Source organism: Aphelocoma coerulescens, chromosome 13, assembly GCF_041296385.1.
Source record: "Aphelocoma coerulescens isolate FSJ_1873_10779 chromosome 13, UR_Acoe_1.0, whole genome shotgun sequence".
NCBI lineage: Eukaryota > Metazoa > Chordata > Aves > Passeriformes > Corvidae > Aphelocoma > Aphelocoma coerulescens.
Genome location: NC_091027.1, coordinates 15,154,402 through 15,180,950, shown reverse-complemented (window position 1 = coordinate 15,180,950; position 26,549 = coordinate 15,154,402). Strand labels below are relative to the sequence as shown.

The 26,549-nt window shown below is 41.1% G+C and overlaps 1 protein-coding gene across 4 annotated transcripts in view; it reads left to right on the top strand.

The window, feature by feature from the left end:
• The window catches only part of SLIT3 (slit guidance ligand 3), a 521,085-nt gene that overhangs the window by 390,284 nt on the left and 104,252 nt on the right, over positions 1–26,549 (top strand). For all 4 annotated transcript variants that reach the window (XM_069029271.1, XM_069029274.1, XM_069029272.1 and 1 more), the window contains exons 14-17: positions 4,442–4,585; positions 7,082–7,245; positions 20,604–20,754; positions 21,874–21,948. In XM_069029271.1, coding sequence (XP_068885372.1) covers positions 4,442–4,585; positions 7,082–7,245; positions 20,604–20,754; positions 21,874–21,948 — 534 coding nt within the window. The remainder of the gene's footprint in view (positions 1–4,441; positions 4,586–7,081; positions 7,246–20,603; positions 20,755–21,873; positions 21,949–26,549) is intronic.

The following is a 26,549-nucleotide window of genomic DNA, read 5'->3' as shown; positions in this document are numbered from 1 at the left end:
AAGAGAAGCTTTTCAGTGCCTCGGTGCAGCTTTTCTCCTCAACACTTTCCTTGAGGCTCACTAATGTATTTAGGATGATTCCTGCTCTATCCTGGAGCACCAGAGACCAGCCTGCAGTCCCCAGCACGTGTAAGGTTGCCAGGCTGCTGTCACTTCTCCAAATTTTGTGGTTATTTCCTGATAGTTTGATTACTTGACTTTACTGAGATAAAAATGCAAACATGGCTAAGGCTAAAAGCCATATAAACATTCCCATTTGCTCTTAAAAAACAATTTTTTCAATCATTTTGGGTTTGGAGTTCAGAATGTTATTTAAATGTTAATCACTTGAAGCTGTGCTTGGGCATATAATTCAATTATGGGACCATCTTAATTATGCAGATGGTGCTTATGAGCAGCTGATACAATTACAGAGCCAATTCAGTGCACATTCATTTCAAGGGCTTAGCTGAAACACATTATTATTTCAATGTGTGTGGACAAATCCACTTTTTCAGGAAATGGGTTCATGGAATTGTAACAGTGCTCAGCTCGTTGCTTTCAATGGTGTGCAAACCACAAGGTCTTTAACCATTCTCCTGTATTCTGTGGTGGTCCAGGGCTTGTGAGAGGTTTCTTCATGTTTTTTACATATCCAGAGGGATGAAAATGGAGACTTGAGTTAATAATCCATCATCCCTCTGGGTAGCAGGCGGTTTTATTTCTACTTGAATATTTAACCACCTTTTGAATGGTGCCCCACATCTGGAGGCCGTGTGTAAATCTCATCCAATCAAGCTGATAACAAAATAGGAGAATTAGTGGAATTTACTTTCACCATGACTTGGTGAAAAATAAATACCATGTAATTCCTGCTAAAATAAGACTACCCTTTTAATGTTGTTCCTTCTCTTGGTGTTAGCCCAATAAAAGGAACCCTTGGTATGTTTTATGGCCTGGTTCAGTGTTCAAGGAAGATCAGTGTTTCTGCTTCCTGGAATATGTTTTTCTCATCTGCCTTTGTGTTAGTTAAAAAAAACCTCTTATAACCACTTTTAGCACCATGTGAGGCCTGCCTTGTATACCTAATTAATAATTAGATGCCATTAGGGGAGCTGGGATAGCGAAGAAAGATTAAGTAAAAACTGAGATTTATAGAGGGAAATATTCATAGCAGATATTTTAAAATAACTGAGAGTTTTGAAAGGAATATGAACCTTAGTGCTTCTGGCCAAAAGTCATCATCTAACTCACAGTAAGTAGGAGGAAGAAATTTTTAGGGATGATGTATCCTGCTTCCTCAGTTTTTCACTTCTTCCCCATTTTTCACTGATTCTGATCAGAAATAGGTCATTAATGTATCACCATCCACCCCATATGGCTACACCTGGATAACTGTTAAGCATACTATCTGTGATACACAGAATAGATGTTGTCACCTCAGAAAAGCTGTTTAGGATCTAAATTCCCACTTCTAAACAATCTGCACAAGCACTTTTCTATTCCAAATCACTCTGATGCTTAAAGGAGAGTGTGTGCCTCTGTATTTGTGGCTGTATGGAGGATCAGTTGATCTCATTTTTGGTGTTTGGCTCTAAATAAATGTCACAGATTATATCACCATGAACAGAGTCATTGAAAATTCATGCCAGGAAGCCTCGTCACATTGTAAATTCTATTTTTCAGCATTGGGTTTATTCATGTTTTGTTGAAACTAATGGGAGAATGAATCTGAATCCAGTGCATTCACTGCAGTTGCAGGTCAGTTTTGCTCAGAGGGTTTATTCAATGGGATGGATCAGTAATGTAGACTTTGTGCCCAGTCTTTACACAGGAGGGAACAGCATCTGCCCAAAGCAGCTCTGCTGTGCACTTCTGAGGCATCACAAAAAGACATACTGGTTACCCACATGTAGAAATACCATTGTAGTTCAGTTTAAATTCTCTTATTGCTGAGATAGTTTTCATTTTTGCTTTATGCCTTGTTACAAGTACTACTTGCAACACAAACCATTACTGTAATACTGGAAAAAAATCAGCATCTAGCAAAAGAAATTGAAATACATACTTGTTTTCAGTTTTGTTCCTGTGTAGCTCAGGGAACAAGCCTCTGTCATGGGACAGGAACAGCCAACCCAAGCTGAAGTGTATTCCCTAAAATCGGAGTGGGACCAGTGCAAAAGGACAAGGGGTAGAAACCAAAGGATTTGCAATGCCTAAGAGCATGCCTGGGGATTTTCAAAATTCAGTACCTGGTTCTGCCTTCTAATGCCTTGTTAACCCATTCTTTACGGATGAGATACTCCACAAGCTGGAAAGAGAAGTGCATGACGTGTGAGATCCGAGAAGAGAAAGATTGCTTTGGTTTGGACATACAAATGGCTGTAAGATGCAAGCAGGAAGAGATGACATTTGCAGTTGGAGCAAATGGGAAAATTACCCTTTTACTTTTGGAGGAGCCAACAGGAGTGTGGATTAGGTGTCATGGAAATACAGATTCCAGAGGGGTCATTCTAGTGCTGCTTATGATTTCATAAAATTGTTTTAGCTATTAGTTCATGCAAAAATGTAACCTAATTTATCCATCATTGCCTTCTATGGGATTTTGTCTTAAGTAATGTCAAACTTTATTTTCCACAACATGTAAAGGAGGAAATTTGGGTAAATCAATACTGACTTTTCTGTAGGCCAGAAAGGGGAGTTCTTTTTTGGAGTCCTCTCATTCCAAAGCAGTTCTGTTCTCCTGGAGTTCTCCATGCTGCCCAAGTATGCCTGCATCTCCTGTGTATCACTGATACTCTGGCCATTGGCTGCAGTAACAAGGCTCTGCCAAAACAACAGTGGGAGCAGAGAACTGTAACGAGAGTGTGATGTTCCAAAGGTTTCAGGAATATAAAGGCAGAGGAAGCATCTTCTGAATTACTTTTTGAAGAAATGAAAAGCATTGTGTGCAGCTATCAAACTTTTATTTCTTCCTGAGTGGCTGCCCTCTTGTCTCTGGTGGTGCCTGTGCAGTTTGTTGAGAATGGAAGCTCCTTGTGCTGTTAGAGGTGTCTTTAAGAGGATGCCTTTGCTTGCTGAGGAATAGAGGATATATTTTCCTTTTTGCCTATAAACATATTTGTCTTGTGATTTCGTATTAGTGTACTGCCCCAGAGAGAGCCACAGTGATGCAATATTTGTCCCATTGACAAGGGAAGAATTTTGTGCTCAAGAGAACTGAGTTAACAACATATATTGTTTGCAATTTACCATTTTTCTCAGGCTGGTAGTAGTCTAAAGATGTGGATTTGGGCTTTGCTAAGAAGAATAGGTAATTTCCTGCCTATTTCCCTTCTGAGTGCAAGATACCACCTATGCAGATGACAGTGACAAATTAAGTGTTCTTGTGTTTGATTGTCTCAGCAGGAGATGCAGCTTGTTGTTGGGTTTTTATATACTTATTGTACGGGGCAGAACACTGGATGGATGATCTAAGAAAACTTGCACAACTACTGTCCAAGATTTTCTAGCTGACCTGATTAGTTCCACCAGCTGGTTGCTGTGTAGATGTAAAATATATATGTACATACATATATATATATTTTTTTAATAGTATTTAAATTGCCTTTGTGCTGCTTTTCCACAACTGCACAGGACTCTGGTGCGACCGGAATTCATATAATTGTAGAGCAGTAGAGGCTGGAAGGGACCTTGAGTGATCATTTGACAATAGTCTGGAGAACCCTTGCTTAAAGCAAAACCTCCTCATCAGGTCAGAGCAGGTTGCTCATGACTTTATTTGGTGTCATCTTGAAAACCTCCAAGGACAGGGACTGCACAGCTCCTATGGCAGTCTGGGCTCCTGCCTGGCTGTCCTTGGGTCTGAACTGAGTTTCCTTTCACTGAGTCTTAGCCCAGACCTTCTCCATGCTGCCCCTTCTCTCTTTTTGTCTCCCAGGAGAAAGATGTCTTTTTAATCTTCCATGGTCAAATTAACCCTGCAGTCCTTATCAAAAGATTTCAAACTCCCAGAATTTCAGTTAGACTTAAGACAGCTGCTGGTAGAGAAAATTGAAAAATAAGGGTTCTTCTCATCATGGGCTGTGTGTATGTGTGTGTGCATGGAATAGCAAGGTGGGGAGTAATTTTTATTCCTGTGTATACTAAGCTGAAGGCTTCCTTAAATATTTGTGTAGAATTTCGAGTAAATTGGGAGAGGGCTAGGCATGCAAACCACCCCAGCTTTAAAGCATTTTAGGATGGCTAACGCTGTTTTATGTTTGTATATTCACCAGCTATGAGGGTACTCATGTCGACTGTGGGCTTTTCACCTTCTAAATGTAACAGGCAAATGAAGCCTTTACATGTGGTTTGGCTTTGGTGACTAGGTTAATATTTTTTCTTTAGATTTAACCCCAAAGTTCAGCCTGTCTTGATTATTACAAGATTAATGAAGTCTAAACCTTTTCTCTGTTTTCAGGCTTCTCAATGCCAACAAGATCAACTGCCTGAGGGTAAACACGTTCCAAGGTCTGCATAATCTCAAACTGTTATCTCTTTATGACAACAAACTGCAGACCATCAGCAAGGGGCTCTTTGCACCTCTGCGATCGATCCAGACTCTGTGAGTATGCAGGCATATCATAAATGACAGCTTTCTCTTTCTCCACCAAAGATGTTGCCTGTCTGCATCTGACATTAAGACAATTTGGAAGAGACATCCACGTAGCAGCCGCTCTTTTCCTCGCTGAGAGAAAAGGAGCAAGAAAAAGGAGCGTTGCATCAGTTCAGCAAGGGCAGCTATCGACACAGGCTGCCCTTAGTGACAGGAATGGCATAACTGTGTGAAGGTCAGGCTGTTTGCTGGGGAGATGATGTGTGCATTTGACTCTGTGTAAGATATGAACAGCAGATTCTATTAGGATCATTGCCTAACAGTTTTTAGTGAGCCAATGAGTCAGCATCTCTCCTGTCTGGGTCTGAGTCCTGCTGTGGAGTTCGTGACTTCTGTAACCACATTTCAGCTGACATTCCACTTAAGGGGAATGATATGTTGTCTTATTTGATCCATTAAGAAAATCCACTAAACATTTTCTGAGAGTCTTTGAATTTGAAGGCATTAGAATAGGCATCAGAAGCAAAAATATAGAAATTATTCAATATTTTGTAGAAGGTCTCATCCTAAAGCTGTGAGTAATAAGATAATGAGGTAAATAGTACTCCTTCAGAGCTGGAGTTGGCAGCCTGATATTCCAGTATTAAAATATGTATGGCTGTGTATATATATACATACTGCAGTGTATATGCACACACACACTATAGTACTGCAATTTTTCCTATGCAAATGCACATTTCTATATTTTAATACTGGGAATGCAGTGGCTGAGTTAGTTATATAAATGTTTTAAATCATATACAAACGAACTGATAGGAATGATTTCTTGCAGCAGAGTTTCTGCCACCTCCTCAGGCAGCTGCAAACACAACCTGAATTTCCAACAGATATTTGGCCAGTATGTATTACTGCAAACTATTAAAGCACTGGAATGATTGTGTACAACACCCCCCAGTTCTGCCCACCCAGCTCTACCATGCTTGCTGCTGCTGCAGCTTGCTGTGTATGTACACACACAAACAGGGGCCACAGAGGGGGTTCATTTACAGGGGTATGTAAGGTTTGTCAGGTTAAATGACAGGCTTTTTTAGTGTTTATAGCCCTAAGGTATAAACATTCCCCATTGGTTTCCGTAGGGTTTTGCTGGTGTTCCTGGTGGCCCTTACTTAGAATGGACTTGTTGCTTCACACCAAGACACCTTGTCATGAAAAGCTTTGATTCATTCTCCCATTTTTGATACTCCCAAGTGATTGCCATCCTCTGTGTTTTTTCTAGAACTGCAAAACCAGACCCAAATTCTGTCTCTGTGTGATTCTTTGTTCTTTGGACCTTCCACAGCAGGAATGGCTCTACTGCAACAGGAATCTTGAGTTTCTTCAGGCCCTTTCTGCTCTGTGTGCTTTCCCTTCCCTGTCCCAGACAGCCAGTGCCCTGTTGTATTTTACACTTACTTTGTTCAGTGACAGTTCATAAATATAACTGCAAAACTGCAAAGAAAAGAAGTTTCTACAAGTGAAAAACAGTAACAGAGTGAGAGAGTTCTTGTGAGGCTATAACTTTATACCTCTGTCCAAACGAAATTGAAACATCTGTCTTTTCTTAACCTGTCTTTACTGGAGAGCTGAGTCCTGCTCCCTTGGAGGTCAAGAGGGACTGATGCAAGTTAGCTGAACTGAGATTAGAACCTGGCTCTAGGAAAGACCTGGCAAACTCTCCTGACACAGTGCTCAGCTTTGTCCAGCAAAATGAAGAACAGCAGCAGAGAAACACTGCTTCTCTCTAAGATGCTCCAGCAGATCTCTGTTACCAAAGTCTAAATACCCAGTTAAAGTCAATGCTATAACACCTATTTCCAGTTTTATAGGAAACAAGTTGTGCAAATTCTGGTGAAGGATAGAGTGAAGTTGTACCTTGCATAAACATGTCAGTCTTAAAAGTAAAACTTTTTGCTTCAGGAAAAAATACATATAAAGGAAATACCATTACACATGATGAGCATGTGCAAATACTAATTTCACTCTTGTGAAAAGATTCTGGATCACTTCTGCCTTTGCCCAAAGATCCGAGGTGCTTTACTAATTCACATTTTGATCCCTAGGAAATTGAGCTTGCTGATAAAATTTCCTTTAAACCAGGATACAAAATGATCTTCAGGTAAGGTGCATTTCTCTCAAAAGGCAGCGTGTCAGGCTCTCAGGAGAAACCGTGGGACTTGGTAGACAGCAGGTCGGTGTCCTTTAAAGGGGGCTTTGCCGCCTTAGTTTTTGTTTCCTCTGTGCGAGGACATGCTGCAGGCTTAATGAGCTGCGAAATGTGAGCGCTCACAGACTTCTCCCATTCACGGTGCAGCTCCGTGTGCCTTCCGCCGGGCCTGGGGTGGGTTTTTTTTTTTTTTCGGGAGCTGATTCAATTACTCCACTCTTCAGGTTCAGCATTCGTGAAAAACAATGATGGAGCACAGTGTCACAGGTCACTCCTGATTAAACATCCCATCCTTCTCGCAGACATTTAGCTCAGAACCCATTTGTGTGCGACTGCCATCTGAAGTGGCTGGCTGATTACCTGCAGGATAATCCGATCGAGACGAGCGGCGCTCGCTGCAGCAATCCCCGTCGCCTTGCCAACAAACGCATCAGCCAGATCAAGAGCAAGAAGTTCCGCTGCTCAGGTAATTCATTTATCCAGCCTCTACTGCACTCTCAATTCAGGAATAAGCAGGTCCAGAGAGCCTGCTAATCGAATCTGCGGGACAGTGTTTGCTGTAATTGATATTAGGGAGCATCTTTGGAAATTAAATTTGGGAAATTCGGTTAGTTCAACAGAAAGCCAATTACCTTATGGATTAGGAAAAAAAAAAAAAAAAAGAAAAGGAAAAAAAGGCAGTCTATAGCTGTCTTCTCTTAAAAGCAAAGCAAAGAAAAAAAAGATAAAAGCTTGTGACATTTAATTGTAAATAATTACTAAATTTTTGAATATTTAAGGAAAACAATGACAATATATGTGAATCCATGTGGGAAATGTTATATTTTGACAGTGTGGAATGTGGCTGGATTGTCATTTGTATTCAAGCAGAGCTCTTACTGGCCTAATGAGAACTGAGTTCAAGTTTAGTTCCAAGACTTAAAAGACTGAGAACAGTATGAGAGATTTTAATACAACTGGCAATGGGCATTTCTGATCTGGGATGGGAGAGAAGCTGGGGGTGAGGGAATGGCATCAATTCACGTGCTTTCATAGACTCATTTCCTTATGTCCACCACTAACACACACTAACTCAAGTAAAATTGCCATCAAAGTTGGTAAGATTTTTAGTTTCAGCAAGCTTTGAATCAAAAAGTTCATAATAATTTAGGCAAAGATATTGTCTTGTGAGTGAGACAGAAAAATATTTCCACCTGAAATTAACCTCCCAGGTAACATAAACAGCTTTTTCTCAACCCTATCTGTTCTTTATTTATGGTTCAGCTGTCAGTAAAAGGGTATTTCTTGCCTTACACAGCACAACTAAGCAGATGACTACTTCATGTGTTTTTCCTATCGGTTATATTGGTTGTGTCTATTTTGGATTACTGCATTTTTGTGTACTGTAAAGACAAGCAGGTTTCAGTAAGCAAATCTATTAGTGTGTACTGAGGAAAAAAATGACTGTTATTGATGGAGTACCTTGCAGTGTTTTCTATGAAAATTACTATGATTTTTCTCTTTCTCCTCTGAAAAGAAACATGATTAATTGTGTTCCTGGTGGTAAAAGATTAATGGCTCTAGATGGGGATGCAGCATGAAGCTGAGTGGCAGCAGCCCAAAACAAGCCGTTGTGCTTTGTGCATCTCTGCGAGCAACATGCCGAGCTAAACCTTCCCTTTATGGGGAAAAGAAAATAAAGATAACTTCGTTTGCAGTCAGCTTTTCTTGGGCAGGCTTGTTAAAGTCTTCAATCCCTTGTGACTCAAGCCACAAAATTTATAATCAGACCTGAAATTATGATGTATTGTATCTAGGTTTTTGGTTTGTGTCCATCATAGTAACAGTGTAATGAGCCAGTAATATTCATATCTAAAGAAACTGGAAATGAAAATGCATAAATATAGTTTAGAAAGGAAAACAGACTGCAGAAACAGATCTATATAAACCTGTACCCAATTTGCCATTGTTATGTTCTTCTCCTTTATTAATAGGCTAGAGGAATTAATGTTATGTGTGTGCATGCATGCTCTGAACAATGGTCCAGGAGATTGGGGAAGGCAAACACCATCTGATACCATTTAGGAGAGGTCATAGCTAAGAAGAGCTACAGTGCAGAACACAGTACCTGGTGATGCTGAGAATAATACTTTGTGTGAGTTCTTGTCTTGGGGGTCCTTTCCTTGAGGCATTAGTCTGTTTTTTCCCTGGGTCTCCAGCTCTGCATCTATATCAAAACCACATGGAAAAAGGAATAAACCTGACTTATGAAGGAGGAGAGCAGGGATTGTACAGCTTCAGAACAAAGATTTCAGCTGGATGAAAACTAATGCTGCTCAAAAGCTCAGTAGAGAAGAGATCCTTGCCTGTAGAGTTTCCAGATGGTGATGAGATACATTGAACTCGACTTTCTGTCTGCTCACATGAGACAGGGAACATCTAATGGTTTAGAAAATCTTAGTTTGTAAGTCAATCCAGGGAACAGACATCCTTGGCACCTGTTCTGCTCAATTTGTCCCTTTGAATCATGGCTGCTTCAGGCTTGGCATTTAGCAGGAGTTTTCCATGTTTCCATTTTGAGGAATACATTTCATCCCAGGGTCTAACACAGCATGTCTCTGTGCAGAATATCCATGAGGTATGAATCTTCATTTAGAGCACTGGACAGTGCTTTGTGTCATCCAGGGATGACACAATCCCACTGGGATGGCAAGGCTTAGTAACTTGTCAGTGTCCTTACTTTCTTTGGAATTCTCCCTCTCTAGTTTTTATATCTTCTCCTCAGTGTATGAGAAAAGAATTTTCATTTTAAATTCTTTTGTAAATGTGCATCTCTTTCTCCAAGGGTTCTTTTTTTCAGGATCCTGGTATTTTCATGTAGTTTGTGTAAGACATTTAGTACATGTCAATGGTCAGAAAGTTGTTTTTTGAGGGAAAAACACAGGGAATGTGAGAGGTTGGTTAAGGAAGAAGTGTGAGGGATTTTATCCTCACACAGTCTTTGACCTTTGAGAAGAAATGAGAATGCACAGAAAGTGTGAGCTCTGTGGGAGCAGAGGTACTCAGGCAGTGTCAGGATCACACCCAGGAGCAGTTAAGCCTAGGTGAGTTTAATACTTTGACATCAGAGAAAGGACAGTTTTAAAGTCATAAAATCCTGGGGTTGTCTTGAAGCAATCTGTGTGTTTTCCACATTCTTTTTCACAAAGGCATGTAGTGATAGGACAAGGAATGGCTTTAAACTGTGAGATGGTTGGTTTAGATTAAATACTGGGGAGAAATTCTTCCCTGTGAGGGTGATGAGGCCCTGGCACAGGGTGCCCAGAGAAGCTGTGGCTGCTCCATCCCTGGAATTGTCCAAGGGCTTGGACGGGGCTTGGAGCAAGCTGGGCTAGTGGAAGGTGTCCCTACCTATGGCAGAGGGTGGGACAAGATGGTCTTTAAGGTCCCTTCCATCCCAAACCATTCCATCATTCTGTGATCATAAAGGGGACTATCAGAAAGGACCTGTTATGAGAAAAAAATGTGATTGTTCAGTAAATTGAAGGAAGAAAGGGAAGTGCTTTTTCTATAAGGATAGGAGAGAGGAGTGGTTAGCAGGAACAGGAGAGAAGAGCTGAGATCTTTGAAGTTTCATCAGTCTGAAGTGGCAGAGGAGCATCGAGAAGGTAATGTCAAGAGGGCACAGGGGCAGATGGGCTTAATAGAACTGTATTTGATAATTAAATGAAACTGTGAAGACAGATCTACAAAACTTCATTCTGTTCACTATTTCCTTCAGCTTTCATTCCAGGTCCCCACCATCCTGTAGATAGCATCTAGCCAGAAGTGCTTGCCTTCTTTTTTTCAGCTGATCAGTTTTTTCAATTGAGGCATTTTTCCCAGATGCTATTTCCTCCCAGAACTTAATGACTCAAGCTTTTACTGATAACAATGGAGCAACATCTGCAAAGGTTATGAGTGGCCATAGGAAGGAGCTTCTGTGCAACAGGTAGATAATGTACATAATTCTTTTTAAAAGGAGAATTGGAAGCATTATAGCATGAAATGAAGGAACAGTAGGGAACGGGACATGTTTTTGCCCAGGGCTGTGAGACAGGCAAAGCTTTTGAATATACCATCAAATATGTTTAAACTTCAGATTTCAATAGATACTATTTCCTGTGATTTTCTGCTTTCCCCTTAATGCAATGCACCACAATGATAACAAATCTCCCCCTTGCTCAACTGTCTCCCCACAGCTATACAATCTGAGACTAAAGAATCTGAGATGTTTTCTTGAAAGAGAAATCAGAAGAACAGGCTGTGACTAATTCTCTCTCTCTTCTGTTTAGAAAAGGGAAATACTGTCATTTTCAGTGGTAACAGTGAATTTCTGATGATCATTTTCTTTTTGGCTACATCTGCCCACTGTGACCACCTAAGGATCCAATGGTGCTTGGCAGCCTTAGGTCACTGGAGGCTCCCATTCTTAGTACGAATAAGGGGAAAAAAGATCAACACAAATATCCTGCCCAGAAGCATTTGATTAAGTTTACTACAGAGCAGTTTTGTTTTCTAAGGCAGCACTGGGCTTTAGGAGTAAGGGAAATGAATCTATGAGCAGATTGTGTTGTCTCTGTGGTAGCTTATTGTCACTTCAAGACTTGGCAGGTTCCTTGATTGCTGTGTGACACTGTGTATGAAATAGCTTTTGGAAAGAATTGCCCTTGCATTCAGCTGTATATCTATTTCTCCCTGTGATATGTTTGCATTTTTCAGTATATTGTGCATTTCAAAAGCAATGGAAGTTCCACCTGCTGTACTGACACAAACTATCTCTGATAATGATCAAAGCAATGTGTTTCTACAAACATCACATCAGAAAAGCTTTTTATCTTCTAATTCTTAGAAATAATACTTTTATAAAGAGGATTGCTATTTGAAATAGTATGAGGTAAACCTGTCTTTGTGCTTGCTCCTGCATACATTGTGTCTAACTGCCTTTAATTAGTTGCTTCAGTTCCAGACAGTGCTGTACAATCAAATGGACAGGGGAGAACAGGAGTAGGAAAATGAACCATCTGCCAGCATTATTCTCTCCTTTTTGGACACTACTTCTTGTTAACCCAACCAAAAGCAAAGCCTTTGTGGTACATTTGGGTCCAAACCTGGCCTATTTAGGGCTAGTGTCATTTCTCTCATGTTATCCCCAATTATTAGATGGTAATGTAGATGATTTTTGTTCACTCATAATTTTTAAGGCATTTGATAAAATCTCTTCTTACTAATTGCAGCTTTTCTCCTAATTCTTTATGTGTCTTTTCCGGTCTCTGTCTTCATACACACTCACCTTCCTCAGGTTACCTGTCTGCTTTGGAACAGAGTTGCTGTTTCTTATAATCACCTGAAATTTCCTTCTCTCTACCCTGCATTTTTGCACCTTTAGAAGCATGGAACTGCTGAGGATGGAGTCAGGAGAGCACAGGCTGCGCATCAGGACTTTTTGTCCCCTCCCTGTGGCAGTTCACACATTTTGTGTCCTTTGGACTCCTTGGGTTATCCCCTTCTCTGCTCCTAGTGATGTGTAAAAACTATTTAAGATTTTTGAGCTCTCAAACTGAAAGCTGCAATGCATTGCTATTCCTCGAGCAGTGTTTAAAAGTCATGAAAGGTAGGTGAATTTAACCCTGATCTTACATAATTTATCTGATTGAAACACTCTTCAGTTGTTCCCATAATTTGCCAATCACTCTGATGACAACTTTGCAAATTCCTTTCATTTTTAATAAGCAAATAGTCATTTACAGACCATGTAGACATGCTCCTGCCCTTAGCACTTTCTGTTTGATGGAAAGCACAGGTACCCACCTGCTCCTGTCTGCCTTGTTGCTGTGCTACAGGGACACGTGTTGGAGATGTGATGATCCTGCCCTTGGTGTGTGAGGCTCCAGCAGCCTCTGCCTGAGCAGGCACCAAGCCCTGACAGCCTGTGGGTTTGTCCTGAGTGCTCCAGACTTTCTTGTGTTAGTGGGAAATCTCATCTGAGGCCAAGTTCCAGCACTTTTCTCACCACGGCTTTTGCCCTGGCATGAGGGAAAGGGATAGGAAACACTGCTTATGATGTGAGAAACTGCATTCAGATTTCTGTCTGTGGTTTGGTTTAGTTTGGGGGTTTTTTGTATGTTTTGATTTTTTTCAGTTAAATTTTGCTTGTTGTGCCCCCTTTTTTCCCCCTGAAGGACGCAAAGACTCAGCAAAGCTACTTTCACAAACCCTCTGAATGTACCAAAACTGAGGATATGTTTGTGGTGCGTAAGAATTATTCTCATGTGAATGGAAGGTTGTTTAACACCAATAAATCACCTGCAGATTAAATCCTGCACTGAATTTGTAATTATGAATATGCATTTTTCATGGTACACTGAAACTGAGTCTATTTGGGCTTTCGTTTGCATGAATTCTTCCTGAAGCTGAAGTCATTAGAGAACACAATACAACTGCTATGACTAATAGTAATGGAGCTGAATTTCCTTGCACTGTGGAAATGTTCCTGTTGTTAAATTAATTTGGCTGTACTGGATACTGATTATAGCTTTCCCTTTTCTGCACATCTTTGATAGCAGTTCAGATCTTTATGTAAAAATTGTGTCAGTTACTCTAAGCCTTCACCAGTCTGTGAAGAACACGATGGTGAAGGGTTCTGGCTCTGCAGTGAGGGGAAAGAATGGAAATCATTCCACTCAAGGAAGCATAAGCTTAACATAAAACAGGTGGGTCTGTTTGGCAGAGACTGTGGTTCTTAATAAGAAAGTAAATTGACGTGTTTCAGTTAGAGAGTTTATTTTAGGCTGTGCCTCATTTTAGTTTTGAGTTGAAGTAGTCTTCAAAAAAGCAAAATACCTGAACAGCTTTGTTACCCACCAGCATCATTACTTGCAATTATAGGAAAGAGGGAGGATGGATGTTGAGTCACAGCTGCATCCATATCACTCAGGCATCCAAATAACACAGTTACCCTGGATTCCCATGTAGGCAGAGTACAGGGCTGTGGAGATTCCTCCCTTGAGATCTGAATTGTCCCGTTAATTACCTGTGTCAGAAAGCTGAGGGATTGATTGCTCTTTTAGCCTTGACAATTAAGGTGGGACAAAGTTTGCTCTCTCCTCTCACCTTGCCATTCCATGTGTTGAGGTTAAGCTGAGCTTACCAGAGATGCTAAGGTAGCACTTTCTGTGTGCACAGTGGTCACTTGAGTGGGACACAGAAAATAACTGGGGAGGTGCTGGCATGAAGAGAGCTCGTCAGCTGAAACCAGTGCAGGGATGTTGGTGCTGCAGTTGGACAATAAATTTTTCATCTGACTATTCTGAGACTGCAGCAGTCTCCTGAGGTGTTGCAGCCTGATGGGACAGTTAAACATAGGGTCCTGTATACAAATTCTTAACAAACTGCAGGTTCAGTGACTGATTAACAGAATGTGGATTACAAGAAGTGAGCTAACACTAAGAGCAAACCATACAATGCTGCTTGGCTATAAAGTATCTATAGGGAGGGGTTTTCATGGAAGCTGGAAAATAGCTGGAGATATGGTATTTCATTCTTCAACTTCCTGTTTGCAAAAATTTGTGCAGGATGATCTTGTGTACATCCAAAGGCTTATGGAATTCTTTTCAATGTAATTTATAAAATAGTGTGCTTTCCTGGTATTTCGGCTCTCCTGTATTCTAGGGACGTAAATTAGGATTTTGACAGACTTCTTTGTGTGCTGGTACCTCTGTTCATTGCAGCTGATGATTAGTTTAGGCAGTTATTGTAAGTGGTGTTTAATTAGTGCAGCAAAGGAATAGAGACTTGTTCAAAATATTCTCATGGGGTTTCTCAGGAAGGCGTTTGCAGAGCTCAGACTGCATTTGTTTCTAGTAGGACTGAAGGAGTTCATTGACACTGAAATTTCTGAGTTTATTACAGATATCCCACTTAATACTGCAAACCAGTATATAATATAAGTGTCTTTGGAAGATGTGAACTGTTACTTGTCATTGTTTAACAGAGTACTGTGGATTAATTTGTTTGGAGAGCCTAGGCCAGAACTGCTGCTTTATTAAGACAGTGTAGGAATAAGGATATAGGACTCTACATCCTTCTTCAGTGGGGCTATACAAAATCATTGGCAGGAATGCTAGTTATGATTTCTAAGTAAATGAGGTGTGGATTCCAGGGTTATGCATACTTTGCATTAATCAGGTGAGAAAATTAATATGGTTTTGTGTCACCTTGCATGAGTCACAAAAGAAAATTAATAATCTAATGTTTTTATCAATTCAGACTCTGGCTAGTTTGGCAGCTTGTGAATATTTAAGGTTTATTGTGTTAGGTTGCCCTAAAAGACTGCTTTGGTTTATTTCTTAGACTACAGAGATAGACAAAATCAAACTGCCTTACTTCCACTGCTGAACCAAACCCACAGTGTGGGGTGGCTGAGTTAACACTGTACTTGTTTCCTGGAGTTCCCAAGTACCTAAGAGCTGACTTTTCTGCATAACAGTGCTGGGTCATAGCAAAGTGGTGAGGCACAGACCCTTGCTCTATTATCTGTCATCTCTGCTCAAGTACTTGTGTTGTTCTCCATGTAGGTAATGAATAATCTGCCTGATGCTGACTTTGTTCTTTGGGCACTGCAAACCCCTTACTAAGGCAAGTGATGTGTATTTAAAAGCACAAGCACTGACCTTCACTGAAGTCCAGCAAAACATTGAGCATTTGCAGAGGACAGCCACTTCCTCTCTCATTTGGGAATCCTGCAGGAACGTTTGAGATGTGACTTTCAAAATCATTGCCCAGTGGCACAGCTCTGCAGAAACTGGAGTCAGTGAGAGCTTTATTTCTGTGGGAGCACTGAAGCCTGAGCTGAATGCCCTGCTTTATATGTCAGAGTTGCAGGAATGACTTACAAGAAAAAATCTGTTTGAAATAATCCAGGATGTCAGAAAGAGAGAATGCTTGGCTTCCATCAGCGAATGATGTACAAAACCCAGCAAATATGCTCAGAAACAGAATAACAAAATGCTGTCTATGTCTGTAGTAGCATGTGTGTGCTACCTTGCTGGAAAGTGGAGATGAAACCAAAAAAAAAGAGAAAAGAAAAGCAGTGGTAATTACAAATTTTCAGTGTAAGTGCCACCAGCATGAAAGGGCACTCAGGGAGCATTTAAGGCCACAGCTTGGCCATCAGCTCAAAATCTGCTGTTATTAATATGGGCTGCAGTATTTCTAAGGTTGCATTTAAATGAATGGAGCAAACCTAAATGGCATTTTTACTGAAAGGAGACGCCAGGAGAGAGTAAGTAATAAAAAGCAGTGTAGATTGGGCATTCACTGTGTGATGGGAGCTGCAGATGCTCCCTGGAAGGAGCTGTGAGCAGTCCTTTGGTGGTGTTTTCTATCGTGTCAGCTCTGTCTCTGAACTCGCCCGGGCTCTGTTCGTGTTCACTAACCCCAATTGTGCTCCAGGGTGTTCCTGCAGTAGCATAAAGGATGACCTCTTGTATCCAGCACCTTTTTGCATGGGTGGAGTGGAGAGCAGCTCTCCGTGAACCTTCAGCTTGTGCTTCTCCATGCTGCTTCCTCTCAACGCTCCTCTCTCTTTGGCGCTGCCTAACTCTGACTCTGGCTGTCCATGGGGTTTTCCTTTGTGCTTGATCTAACCATGTGGTAGAACAATACAAATGGAACATGGTTCTGTCAAGCACCATGGAAGGCTGCATACTCCCTGCCGCATGGCATGCCTGGATACTTCTGCTGGGTCAGAAGCATCAGAAGGTGAGAGATTGCCCTTTCCGCACGGGAACGGTGGAACAGGTGAAGTGTTGCTAACCAGGCTCCCGGGCACTGCCAGGGAGCCACAGTGGTGTTTGCACAGACTTTCCACAGGGCTTGCATGCAGAATAACCATTTCTAAGTAATTAATCTGTTTAATTGCTCTCACAATGAGGGAGTCAGGCGTCCTGTTTGTTGATAATATTCAAGGGTGATTCCGGCCATACCTACTGAGATGAAAAATCATTTTTGTCTTCTTACTTTATGAATAATGTAAGCTGCATCTGTCTGTTTGAGCTGTCCAGTGAATCCTTCTACTTGAGGTACACTTTGGATGCCATTTCTGCAACAAGACACCTGCCACTCAGTGTAACTTTGGACCTGCTCTGAGCAACCTTAATGTGCTGGCATTGCATTGTGAACAAATACAATGAAAAAACAAAACTTCAGAAGAGTCTGCAAAGCATTGTCTTTTATCTCTTGAAATGACATGGGTAACATGGTCTGTATGAAAACACTGCTATCCAATAATTCCATAGGGCAAAGCTGAGTCAGCAAATCCAAATGGGCCATTTTAGCTTTGGCAGCTTAGATAAGATCCTTAAAATACTACTGCCTAACTCCCCCCTACGCAAAGATAACAACACCTATTCATAAAGGACTTTGAGAGACCCATGCAGAAGTTTTCTTCTACTGAAATATTGCCTTGTCTTGCAATTTGTCACATATCTGTTGTGGAGCCATCAATAGAAGGACATCGGGATTCTTAGATTTTATCTGTAGTTACTGATAAAAATTAATACTAGCAATGTGAAATTATGACAAAAAATGTACTTCCCTCTTTAATTTTTTCCCAGTGAGAATTGTGATCTCGTGGTTGTATGAAGAACTTTTGAGATTCCTGGGGTTTTCGTTCACGTTTTAGACCAACTGATCTCAATGGTCATATTTTTGGTGCCAAATTTGAGGCAGCTGGATCATTTTCTAGAATGAATGTATCAGCTCAGTTTTCAAGCCCTGTTGAAACAGCCTGATTTGTAGCAAAACAGATCATCCAGAACTCCTTTTAAGCCCTTTGAGCAAAGCTAAGTTTTAAAAAGTGAAATCAGTTTTTCTAAACAATGCTTAAGAATAGAACAAAAAGGTATTTCTCTCTGTTGCCTGATATCAGAAAGGCACATAGAATGCTTGAGCACTTGGAAATGTGATGTTTCTTTATCTCAGTGCTGCTGTTTTGAAAAATGCCACGTTGTGTTTGTTTTGTGATGATAAGAAATCACAGTGCCCTGGTACCTGATAGTGGTGTCACATTGGTTGTAAAATAAAAATGTTGTCAGAGTGACTAGCAAATCAAATAACCACAGCTGCCCTCAGTCACACACAGGCCTTACTGTTGCCTTGGCTACTTGTTTTACAGCAAACTTAATCCTTCCTAATTTGGGGAATTTCTAGAAACTCCCGGGTCATGTTCTGTCCTGCATCTCTTCTCCGTGGCTTTCTACAGATGATTTTATGGTGTGCAAGAAGTATTCCATGCATGTGGTGGTGAGCTGTGCTTCCTGAGTCCTGTTGTGTTCTCTCAGAGCCCGGCAGTCAGGAGAAATGGATGTATGTGCTTAAACAGTTCTGCAAGCAGATGGCTGAATTTCACAGTGCTATCCCAGATGGGAATATCTTAATAGAGCAGCCACCTGCCCAAGTGATCTCAAGGCTCGGGTCAAATAGTAAATTCTATCTAGTCTTTGGCAGGTGATCCCTGCTGTCTCACAGGCTAAGAGATGACTGAGTACTTGCTGAGCATATACAGGCTGTTGGTTACCTTTGACTCAGTGATTACCTGGGTAACTCTTATTTAAACTCACTTAAAAAGAAAAAAAAACAAAAACAACCCAAAAAAAACACCCCCAAAAAACCCCAACAAAACAAAAAAGAAGGAAAGGAGAGAGAGAGAAGGAACAAACAATAAGAAGGTGATGTTTGCTGCCTTCCTCTCCTGCTGAGCTGACAGGCTTTCCCCTGTTGCAATGGTGGTGGCCATGGACAGATGCCCAGGAAGCATCAATTTCTTATAGCTGATGCAATGTGGAAGGTTGTGTGCCTCAGTGGGGGCCAAGTCAAAATGTGCTAAAATTCTTTATTTGCTCAGCCAGAAAGCTTAAGAGAAAACCAAAAACCAGTTTTCACCCTCCAATGTTATACACTGCTCTTCTCCTTCACAAATAATTCCCCTTACTTTCCTATCCTTTTTTTCCCATAGGAAGATGAATCTTGTATCCATCAGTAGACTAAAAATTTTACTTAATAAATGCTTACCCTATGTAACTTCATGTTGTTTGTGATTTTTTTTTTCAACAAAAGCTTTTTACTAGGAAAATTAGAAGTGCTTCTCCAAGGGTTAAGCTGGGCATTTCCAAGACACTTTCTGATCACTGATTGTTGGTGGGTTATTCAATGTGTGCTGTAATTGTACCAGCTTTAATAAACTCTGGTCCTGATAACTGTTTGTCTTTGGTATTGTTTCCAAGGAATCATAAACAACCAAGCATTCTGACTACCAAGCTTGGAATGTCTAGGACTGGAAATCAAGTGTTGGATTTTTTAAAAGGATAAGAGTTTAAATGATGGTGGTGTGGGAAAAAGCTTAGACTGTGCTTTTGCAATGCTTTAAAATGCCCAATGGTCCTAATACTTTAAGTGCTGTGCTGTCAGTGAAGTTGCACTTTAGATGTGTAATTTATAATAAGCACGAAAACCAGCAAAGTATTTAGCACCACTGAAGTGGCAAGGTACAAATCTGTATGTCAGGGTTCTCATAATCCAGCTTGGAGTTACAAAACTAAACCAAAGCATGTCTGCAGGATCAAAGTGTAAGATTGCCTGTAGCATTGCTTGTTTTCACTGCATCACCCTGTGGAGATAACATGTAACATAAATTAAAATAATAGTGCATTTAGGCAACTTCTTTTTCCTTTCAGAAAATAGTATGTGGTCATAAAATGGGCAGTGGTGTATTTAACAGTCTGGGAAGGGGAAGCAGGTGATGAATGCCATCAAGTCTCTATAAACAAATTTCAGTTTTGGTTTAAGTTTTTGCTGACGTTTTGGGGTTCTTAATACATTTGTTCAGCTCCTCTCTCTGAGAAAGCCTTGTAATTGACTTTTAAAACTTTGGAAAACTTGAAAAATGCTTCTTGGTAATTACAATCCCTGGGCCTTGCATGGGGTTGCTGGGACGGTTCTGGTGCTTCCATTATGAAATACGAAGTGAGTGGGCAGCAATTGCGTGGTGGGGGTTTGGCAACACTTTGCTTACATACACATTTATTAATCCTCCTGGTTCCTTGAAGCACTGAGATCAAGTTTCCAACCTGCTGCTATTAAACGAGAAAAACCAAACCTGAAAAGGACAGATTAGTTCACTGAGCCTAACTGGAAAAGCATTTCATTAGAATGGGTCAAAAACCCAGTCGAAGAGGTCTGGCAGTCATGGTGTAATGGGACATCAGGGAGTGCTTCTCACTAAGTACGGTCTACCCGTTCCTTAATTAAAATGAAAATGATTTAAACTGCTATTACTTTCCTTTGCTGTTTGTTTAACATAGTTAATAAAGATATCTAATTGTTGGAAAGTTGACAAGGTTGTCTAATAAAAGATTGCTCTAAAAACAGCTTTAATAGCTGAGGTCTGAACATCTGGGACTTTTTAATGATATCTTTTAAAGTCTTTTGTCATTTGAATTCTTTCATGAGATGCCTTTTCCTTGTTGCTGGACTAAATTCCAAATGGGAAAAAAGTGACTTTGCTGGAAAATGCCTTAACAGGTAGGCTTGTTAGACAAGGAATTAGTCTGTTAAGGGGAGAGTGAAAAACCAGAGGCAAGTCTTGGGAGTAATTTTAAAAATTGCTGAACACCAGTCCTTGGCAAGTATTAAAACTGTGCAGGAGCTGGGAGCTGACAGGAGGCAATGCCGAGGATGGATTCCATATCTCTGGTTGCTGCAGTTATCAACAACTGTTTGCTGGAATATATTTTCCTTTTCTTGCAGGGTCAGAGGATTACAGAAGTAAATTCACCGGGAAGTGTTTCCTGGACCTTGTCTGTCCCGAGAAGTGTCGCTGCGAGGGGACAGTCGTAGACTGCTCCAACCAGAAACTCACCCGACTGCCCACTCACCTTCCTGAGTACACCACTGATCTGTAAGTGGGGCTCTCCCTGGCCTGCTCAGCTGGACATGTTGACTTTCCTAATTTTTAAAGGCTGTAAAAGGGACTCAGACAATTAAAGGCACCTCCTACTTTTATCCCTGTGTGAAAATGGGAAAGTTAATTTTATTTCAGAGTTGCACCACAACTCTAATTTCCTTAGCTTTCATGCCAGCTGTGGGGATGAGAAAGGAGCCATGGCCCCATGCAGCAGCCATGTGTCCTCAAATACTGGCCAGGCCCAAGCTGTGTCCTTCCTTTCCAGTCTACCCTGAAGCCCTCTGTCTTTGCACCTGGTCATTTTTATTTAAGAAATGGTTTTATCTATGGTCAGGAGCTCGTTCCATCTCAGCATTGCCTGCTACTTGGGTGAAATGGCTCTCACTAAAACTAATGTAACTTCAAGAAATTTGAGTATGAGAAAGCATTTTTATTGCTTAGCAACTGAAGATTCCAGTTCTTTTCTTGCATTAGTATCCCCTTCAAACAGAATTTTCTTTTTTTTTGAGTTAGTACTGTGTTTATTGTATTTACTCTATTTAAAACCTCATAAAATTATTGATCTGAAGTTAAGAAAAAATATGAAAGACATCCAGAAATGCAGCAAAGACTCTACATAGCAAAATGGAGCTATGTGAAATCAGAGAAAGAATTTTGCATCCTAAGCCTGCCAAGACAGTGGCCTTCACACTGATGTTGAAGATCAGTAGATTTTTATAGGAAAGGACCTGAAACCTTCTGGTTACATGGACCCCATCTCCAATTGCGTGTCTCATGTAGCAGAATGCACGACAGAGATGCAGTCACGCACACGAGCTTTGTGTGTAACAGATTAGGTCAGTAATTCCTTATGCCATGCACTGGGAGATGAAGGGACTCTGTCCTTTGGCATTACACTCTTTAAGGCACCCTGAGCTTTTACTATAGATGAGTCCCCTCTGTCCCTTTTCCTTCAAAGCTAAACTCTTTCACCTGCAGGAGTCCGAGGGAGATGGCGAAGAGTGCCCTGCATGACAAAGGTCATGGTTCTCTGTGTGGCAGCCCTGAATGTCACAGGGGTATATCTATAGGCATCTGTGAAGCATTAAATATCTCTTTGTTTGTTCCTCTCAGGCGTCTGAATGACAATGATATTTCTGTTTTGGAAGCTATTGGACTCTTCAAGAAATTGCCCAACCTCAGGAAAATGTAAGTCTGAGTCACTTGCTTGTTAGAATACATGCAGCCTTGGATTGTAAGGAAGGAGGAAGGGATGAGTTTTTTATAGTTTAGTACTGCAGTAGTAGAAATTACTTTTTTAATGTGAGTTTACCAAAACTGAATGAGCTCCCTGTTGGATGGACAGGCACAGTTAAACCACACTGACAGATGAAGATCCTTAGGCTGACAGTTCAGTGGGGGTTTAAGGCTACGTTTCTTAGTCTTTCACTCATAGAGACTGACAGGAGTTGTGTCCCAGAGTTTATTCTGATGTATGCTTATTGTTAGTGATGAATATGACATTTAGCATTCTGGTTTTGTCTCTCGAATGTATTGTGTGTCTCCAGCTGTGGTGTGGTTGTTTCAAACAGTCAAAGGAATATAATATTGCAAGATACAGATGATGGCAGTTTCTGGTGATCATTATTGGTTTAGAGAAGAAAATAAATAGCAAACTTATAGATCAGTCATTCAAATACAGCTATATAATTCTGTTGACAATGCTGGCACAGTGCATTGTATATCTTTAATAAGAGCAGTGTTTTGGAAAGAGGACAAAATGTTTGATACCTCCTGATAGTCTTCAAAGTGGATCCTTCTGAAGTTATGTGAAGTGTTTAACCCCATGGACCCACTGCTAATGTCTCATTTAAATGTTTGCTTTTAGTGAGGTTTTATTGTCTGAATCGACCTAATTTAGGGAACCCAACCAAACCAGACTATTTTTTCTGCATTCGTTTCACATGGTTTCTGCCATCTGGAGCTTCCTGGCCATTTCAATCCATGTGAGATCTCGGGGGCTTTGGAGGCAACTGTAGTGGGACTCTTTATTTCTGCACGAGTTTCAGATGCAGCTCTGCAGGTCTGGGGTGGGGTTGTATTTGTGTAAGTACAGACCAGCAGACTTGGGGAACTAATCACAAGCATTTGCCTCATGTTTTATGAATGATCAATAATTTGTAGCTACAGTGCACTCAGAAAACGTTGTTGACATTGATAAGTGCTCTGTTCCCTGTATAAGTAGATAGTAAACAGGAATGAAAAATGCATGCTATATAAGTGTATCCACAAACTGGAAAGCATCTGTCCTCATCAAACCTTCAGGATTTATGTTTAGAAAATTGGAATAATTTGTTGTATTTAAAACTTACTGTAGAGAAGTACAGTGCTGTCCTTCCTGTCCCCATCAATCACACAGAGGGAGGGATGCCTCGACAGGGGCTGCAGTTTGGGCATAAATCCAGCATGAAACCCTTGTGAGAGTTTTTTTTAAGAACTTGTTTCCTGTGAAACAGAAGAATCTTTTATCTGTCCTTGGTAGCTGCTGAGAGCTGAGGTGTGCAGAAGCAGGTCAAACTCATGGCAAAAGAAGCTGCACCCTACAAAGTGTCTCTTGCTGGGTTTTAGTGGCAGCCTCCAAGCAGAGGCTCTTTAGGAAATCTTTGTAGCTGAGCTCATTTCTTTTGTTCTACCTGGGGCTCTAAAGAAGTTTCTCCATTTTACTTAAAGGGATTTTCTGAAAAAGGTGTTTTTTCATATGAGCAGACCAACACTTCAACCACAACTTTACTCAGTAGCCTAATCCTTAAAAAGCCAGATTAGACTTCTTTTCCTGTTTCTTTCATTTTGTGAGAGGAAGGGGTTACCAGGAAGAAACAAGCAAACAAAAATCCCTTTCCTTCCAAGCTGCTATTTGGCCTTTACCAGGCCAAATCCTTCTGCTAATGAAAGACCCCTCTCCACCATGCAAGAACAGAAATGTGGGGGAATGCCAAGGATGGAATTGCTGCTGCTCATGGTCCTAAAGCAGCAGCTCTGTTTGGCAGGAATGTCAGCACGTGGTCTGCATTGGGGCTCACTGCTGCTATTAAATCAGAGAGGAAGAATATTGATCAAATCCCCTTTTTTTTAGTGTGTGTATGGGACAAGAAACCTAACTATTATTTGATTGACAGTATTGATTCTGTCTCATCATATATTCCTTGTCTGCTTAAGTGTTAAAGGCAAACAGCAGGTGGAGGAAGCTGTCTGGAAATTGAATTGCTTCCTAGGCTTAAGAAAGCAGCTCAGAGCTTTGCAGTGGCAGGCCATTAAGACTAAATAATATTTTTTTTCTTTATTTTTTCCCTGTAACACTCTCTTTTTTTCTGAAATGAATCTGAATATCTGGAATATGGATATCTGAAGCATATTTGAATGCTTGTCCTCTGGTTGTCCTTCACTTCAGTTTAGGACTAGTGACAGATTCATGCCAAGGAACTTTGCAAAGAAACTTCATTTCAGAGTACAATAGTTCCACTGTGGCTGGTAAAGCTCCAGCAGAATTCCAGAGAGAGACAAACATGGGGAAAAAAAGGGAAGTGTCAGACCACCTTTGCAATAGTTGGCAGTACCAACCCCACCTCTAATACGTAATTAGCTGTTGTGCTGCAATTTGTCTGTCAATAGTCCTCCTAAGCTGAGCCTTATTGTATGATGTGTCAGCCTAGGATTTAATACATTTTAATGCAAAACAAAATTCTTGATATAGAAATTTAAAGGTCAGAGATACATAATGCAATGTGATGCCACGTTTTACTTAGGAATGAACTTGCTAAGATTACCCTGCTGGTTTTAAAAAGGTTAACATGTCTGCATGTGCCTTTAAAAAAATAATTAACTTCAATAATTAGTTGGCAAATCCCATATACATAATGCTATTTTCATAACATTAATTTTAATCATTTTATGTTTAATGCGTTTTATAGTAGAATAAAAAGATTGGTGTGGATTCTTCTAGACAGGTCTAATCCAGCCCAGAAGTAATTTACTGGGTTCTCCAGGCAGCTCTGTTTTGCTTTCATTGTGTTGTTTCCATATTGCCTCACCTGATCTTGCAAGTGTAAAGGGAAATCTGAAGGCTGAAGTCTTCAGGGACTTCAGGCTCCAAGGACTGTGTGCAGATATTTTGCAGTGGTCATCAAAGAGCACTTTGAATCTGCTTGAAGTGCAGGGGAAGTACAAGGATGCATTTCTGAGCTCTTTAAGAGTGGGAGCAGCTCCAGGACTTGGATTTTTGGGGGTATCCTATTGCCAGGAGATAGAAAGGCTCCAGGACCTGCTGCCCTCCAGCCCTGGGAGCTGCAAGCTTCTGCCTTTCACAGGGGATTATGTTTCCAGTGGGAGATGTTCCCACTCAACACATCAAGGTCTCGTGTCAGGTAGGGAGAGGGGAGACATCCCCATTCACAGAGGTGAAGTTTTGACTTTTGTGGAAGGGAGCAGTTCTTTTCTTGCAGCAACTACCAAATTCAGCATGAAGCAAACACTAGGAACCCCACCACTCCCTGGCACTACCTCAATCAGACAAAAAACCTTCAAGTGTTTGGGGACTCCCATGGCAGAGGGAGCCTGGAGGGATCTCCTGGCCATGACAGGTTCAGTGTCCAAAAGCCCCTGGGTGTCTGACTCAGAGGGAGCACAGAGATGCCCTTGCTTGCTGGAATGGGGTACTGACCACAGGGAGAGGCTGCAGCCCCCAGATGCCATCTCTAGAGCTTGCCCACTCCCCTGTTCCTACAGGAAATCAGTGGCCATTCCCGCTGAGATCCCTGTTTCTGCAGGGAAAAAAATCAGCAATGGGCTCACATTCAAAATAGAAAGGTGAACTGCCATACTTCACGCACTGCTGGGGAGAGACTGACCTCTTCTCTTGAGAACAAGAGTAATAAAAAATATTTACCTCAAAATCTGAAGGGGTCATCTAACAGTTCATTCTTGCCAAAGTTGCAAAGTGAACATATATTATGGTCTTTGTTATAAGAAGTGTTAGGCTGTCTTGCCAATAGCTGGTACTGCCAACCCAACTCTAGCATGTAATTGCCTTTGGAGGTTTAACTTGGCTGTAAGTATTTCTGCTGCATTGAATGGTATGGAGAGTCTGACCAGGATTTGACCATTTTACACGTGAAATAGAATTGAATAATGATAAAGTTTGCAGACTAGAAGTCAGTTTCAAAACCAGGATATCAAGTTTCTTGGGGAGGCAGAAGTAGTTTGTGTCTTTGGAAACAGCTGTTACCTGTTGTTCTTTCCCCTAAGCATGAATTTTGCTGTGGCAAATGAGGTTGCAGTCATCTGTCGCTTGTTATACAGAAACAGGCTTTATTTTCTGGGAATCCTGCTGCAGACTGTGTTGTGCTTCATGGCATTTGGGCTCATCATGTTTTTTACAGCAAGGCCATCAGTCTGCTCTGCTGGATGAGTGTAGGAGTGTCACTGGGTGCAATTCACTGTCTGTCTGTAGTGTTTAAGATTTTCAGTGTCATCCAGCTCCTGAAAACAGCTCACACTGTAAAACCCAGCCAGACTGTTGGTAAGGTTGTAAAACCCTCTCAGCATCCTCCAGAGGAATGCAGCAGCACTGGGCTTTTCCTCCTTACATGTACTTAGCAATTCCAAACACATCTCCAGCAGACAGAAATATTCTAGGGAAACCCCACTCAGAAGAGGCTTTTTATGATAAAACTGCAAGGTTGGAGGTGAGACCAAGCAGATCCCTTGTGGCTGGTCTGGGATCTGTGGTTTTCTGGATGGGAAGGTGTGTCAGG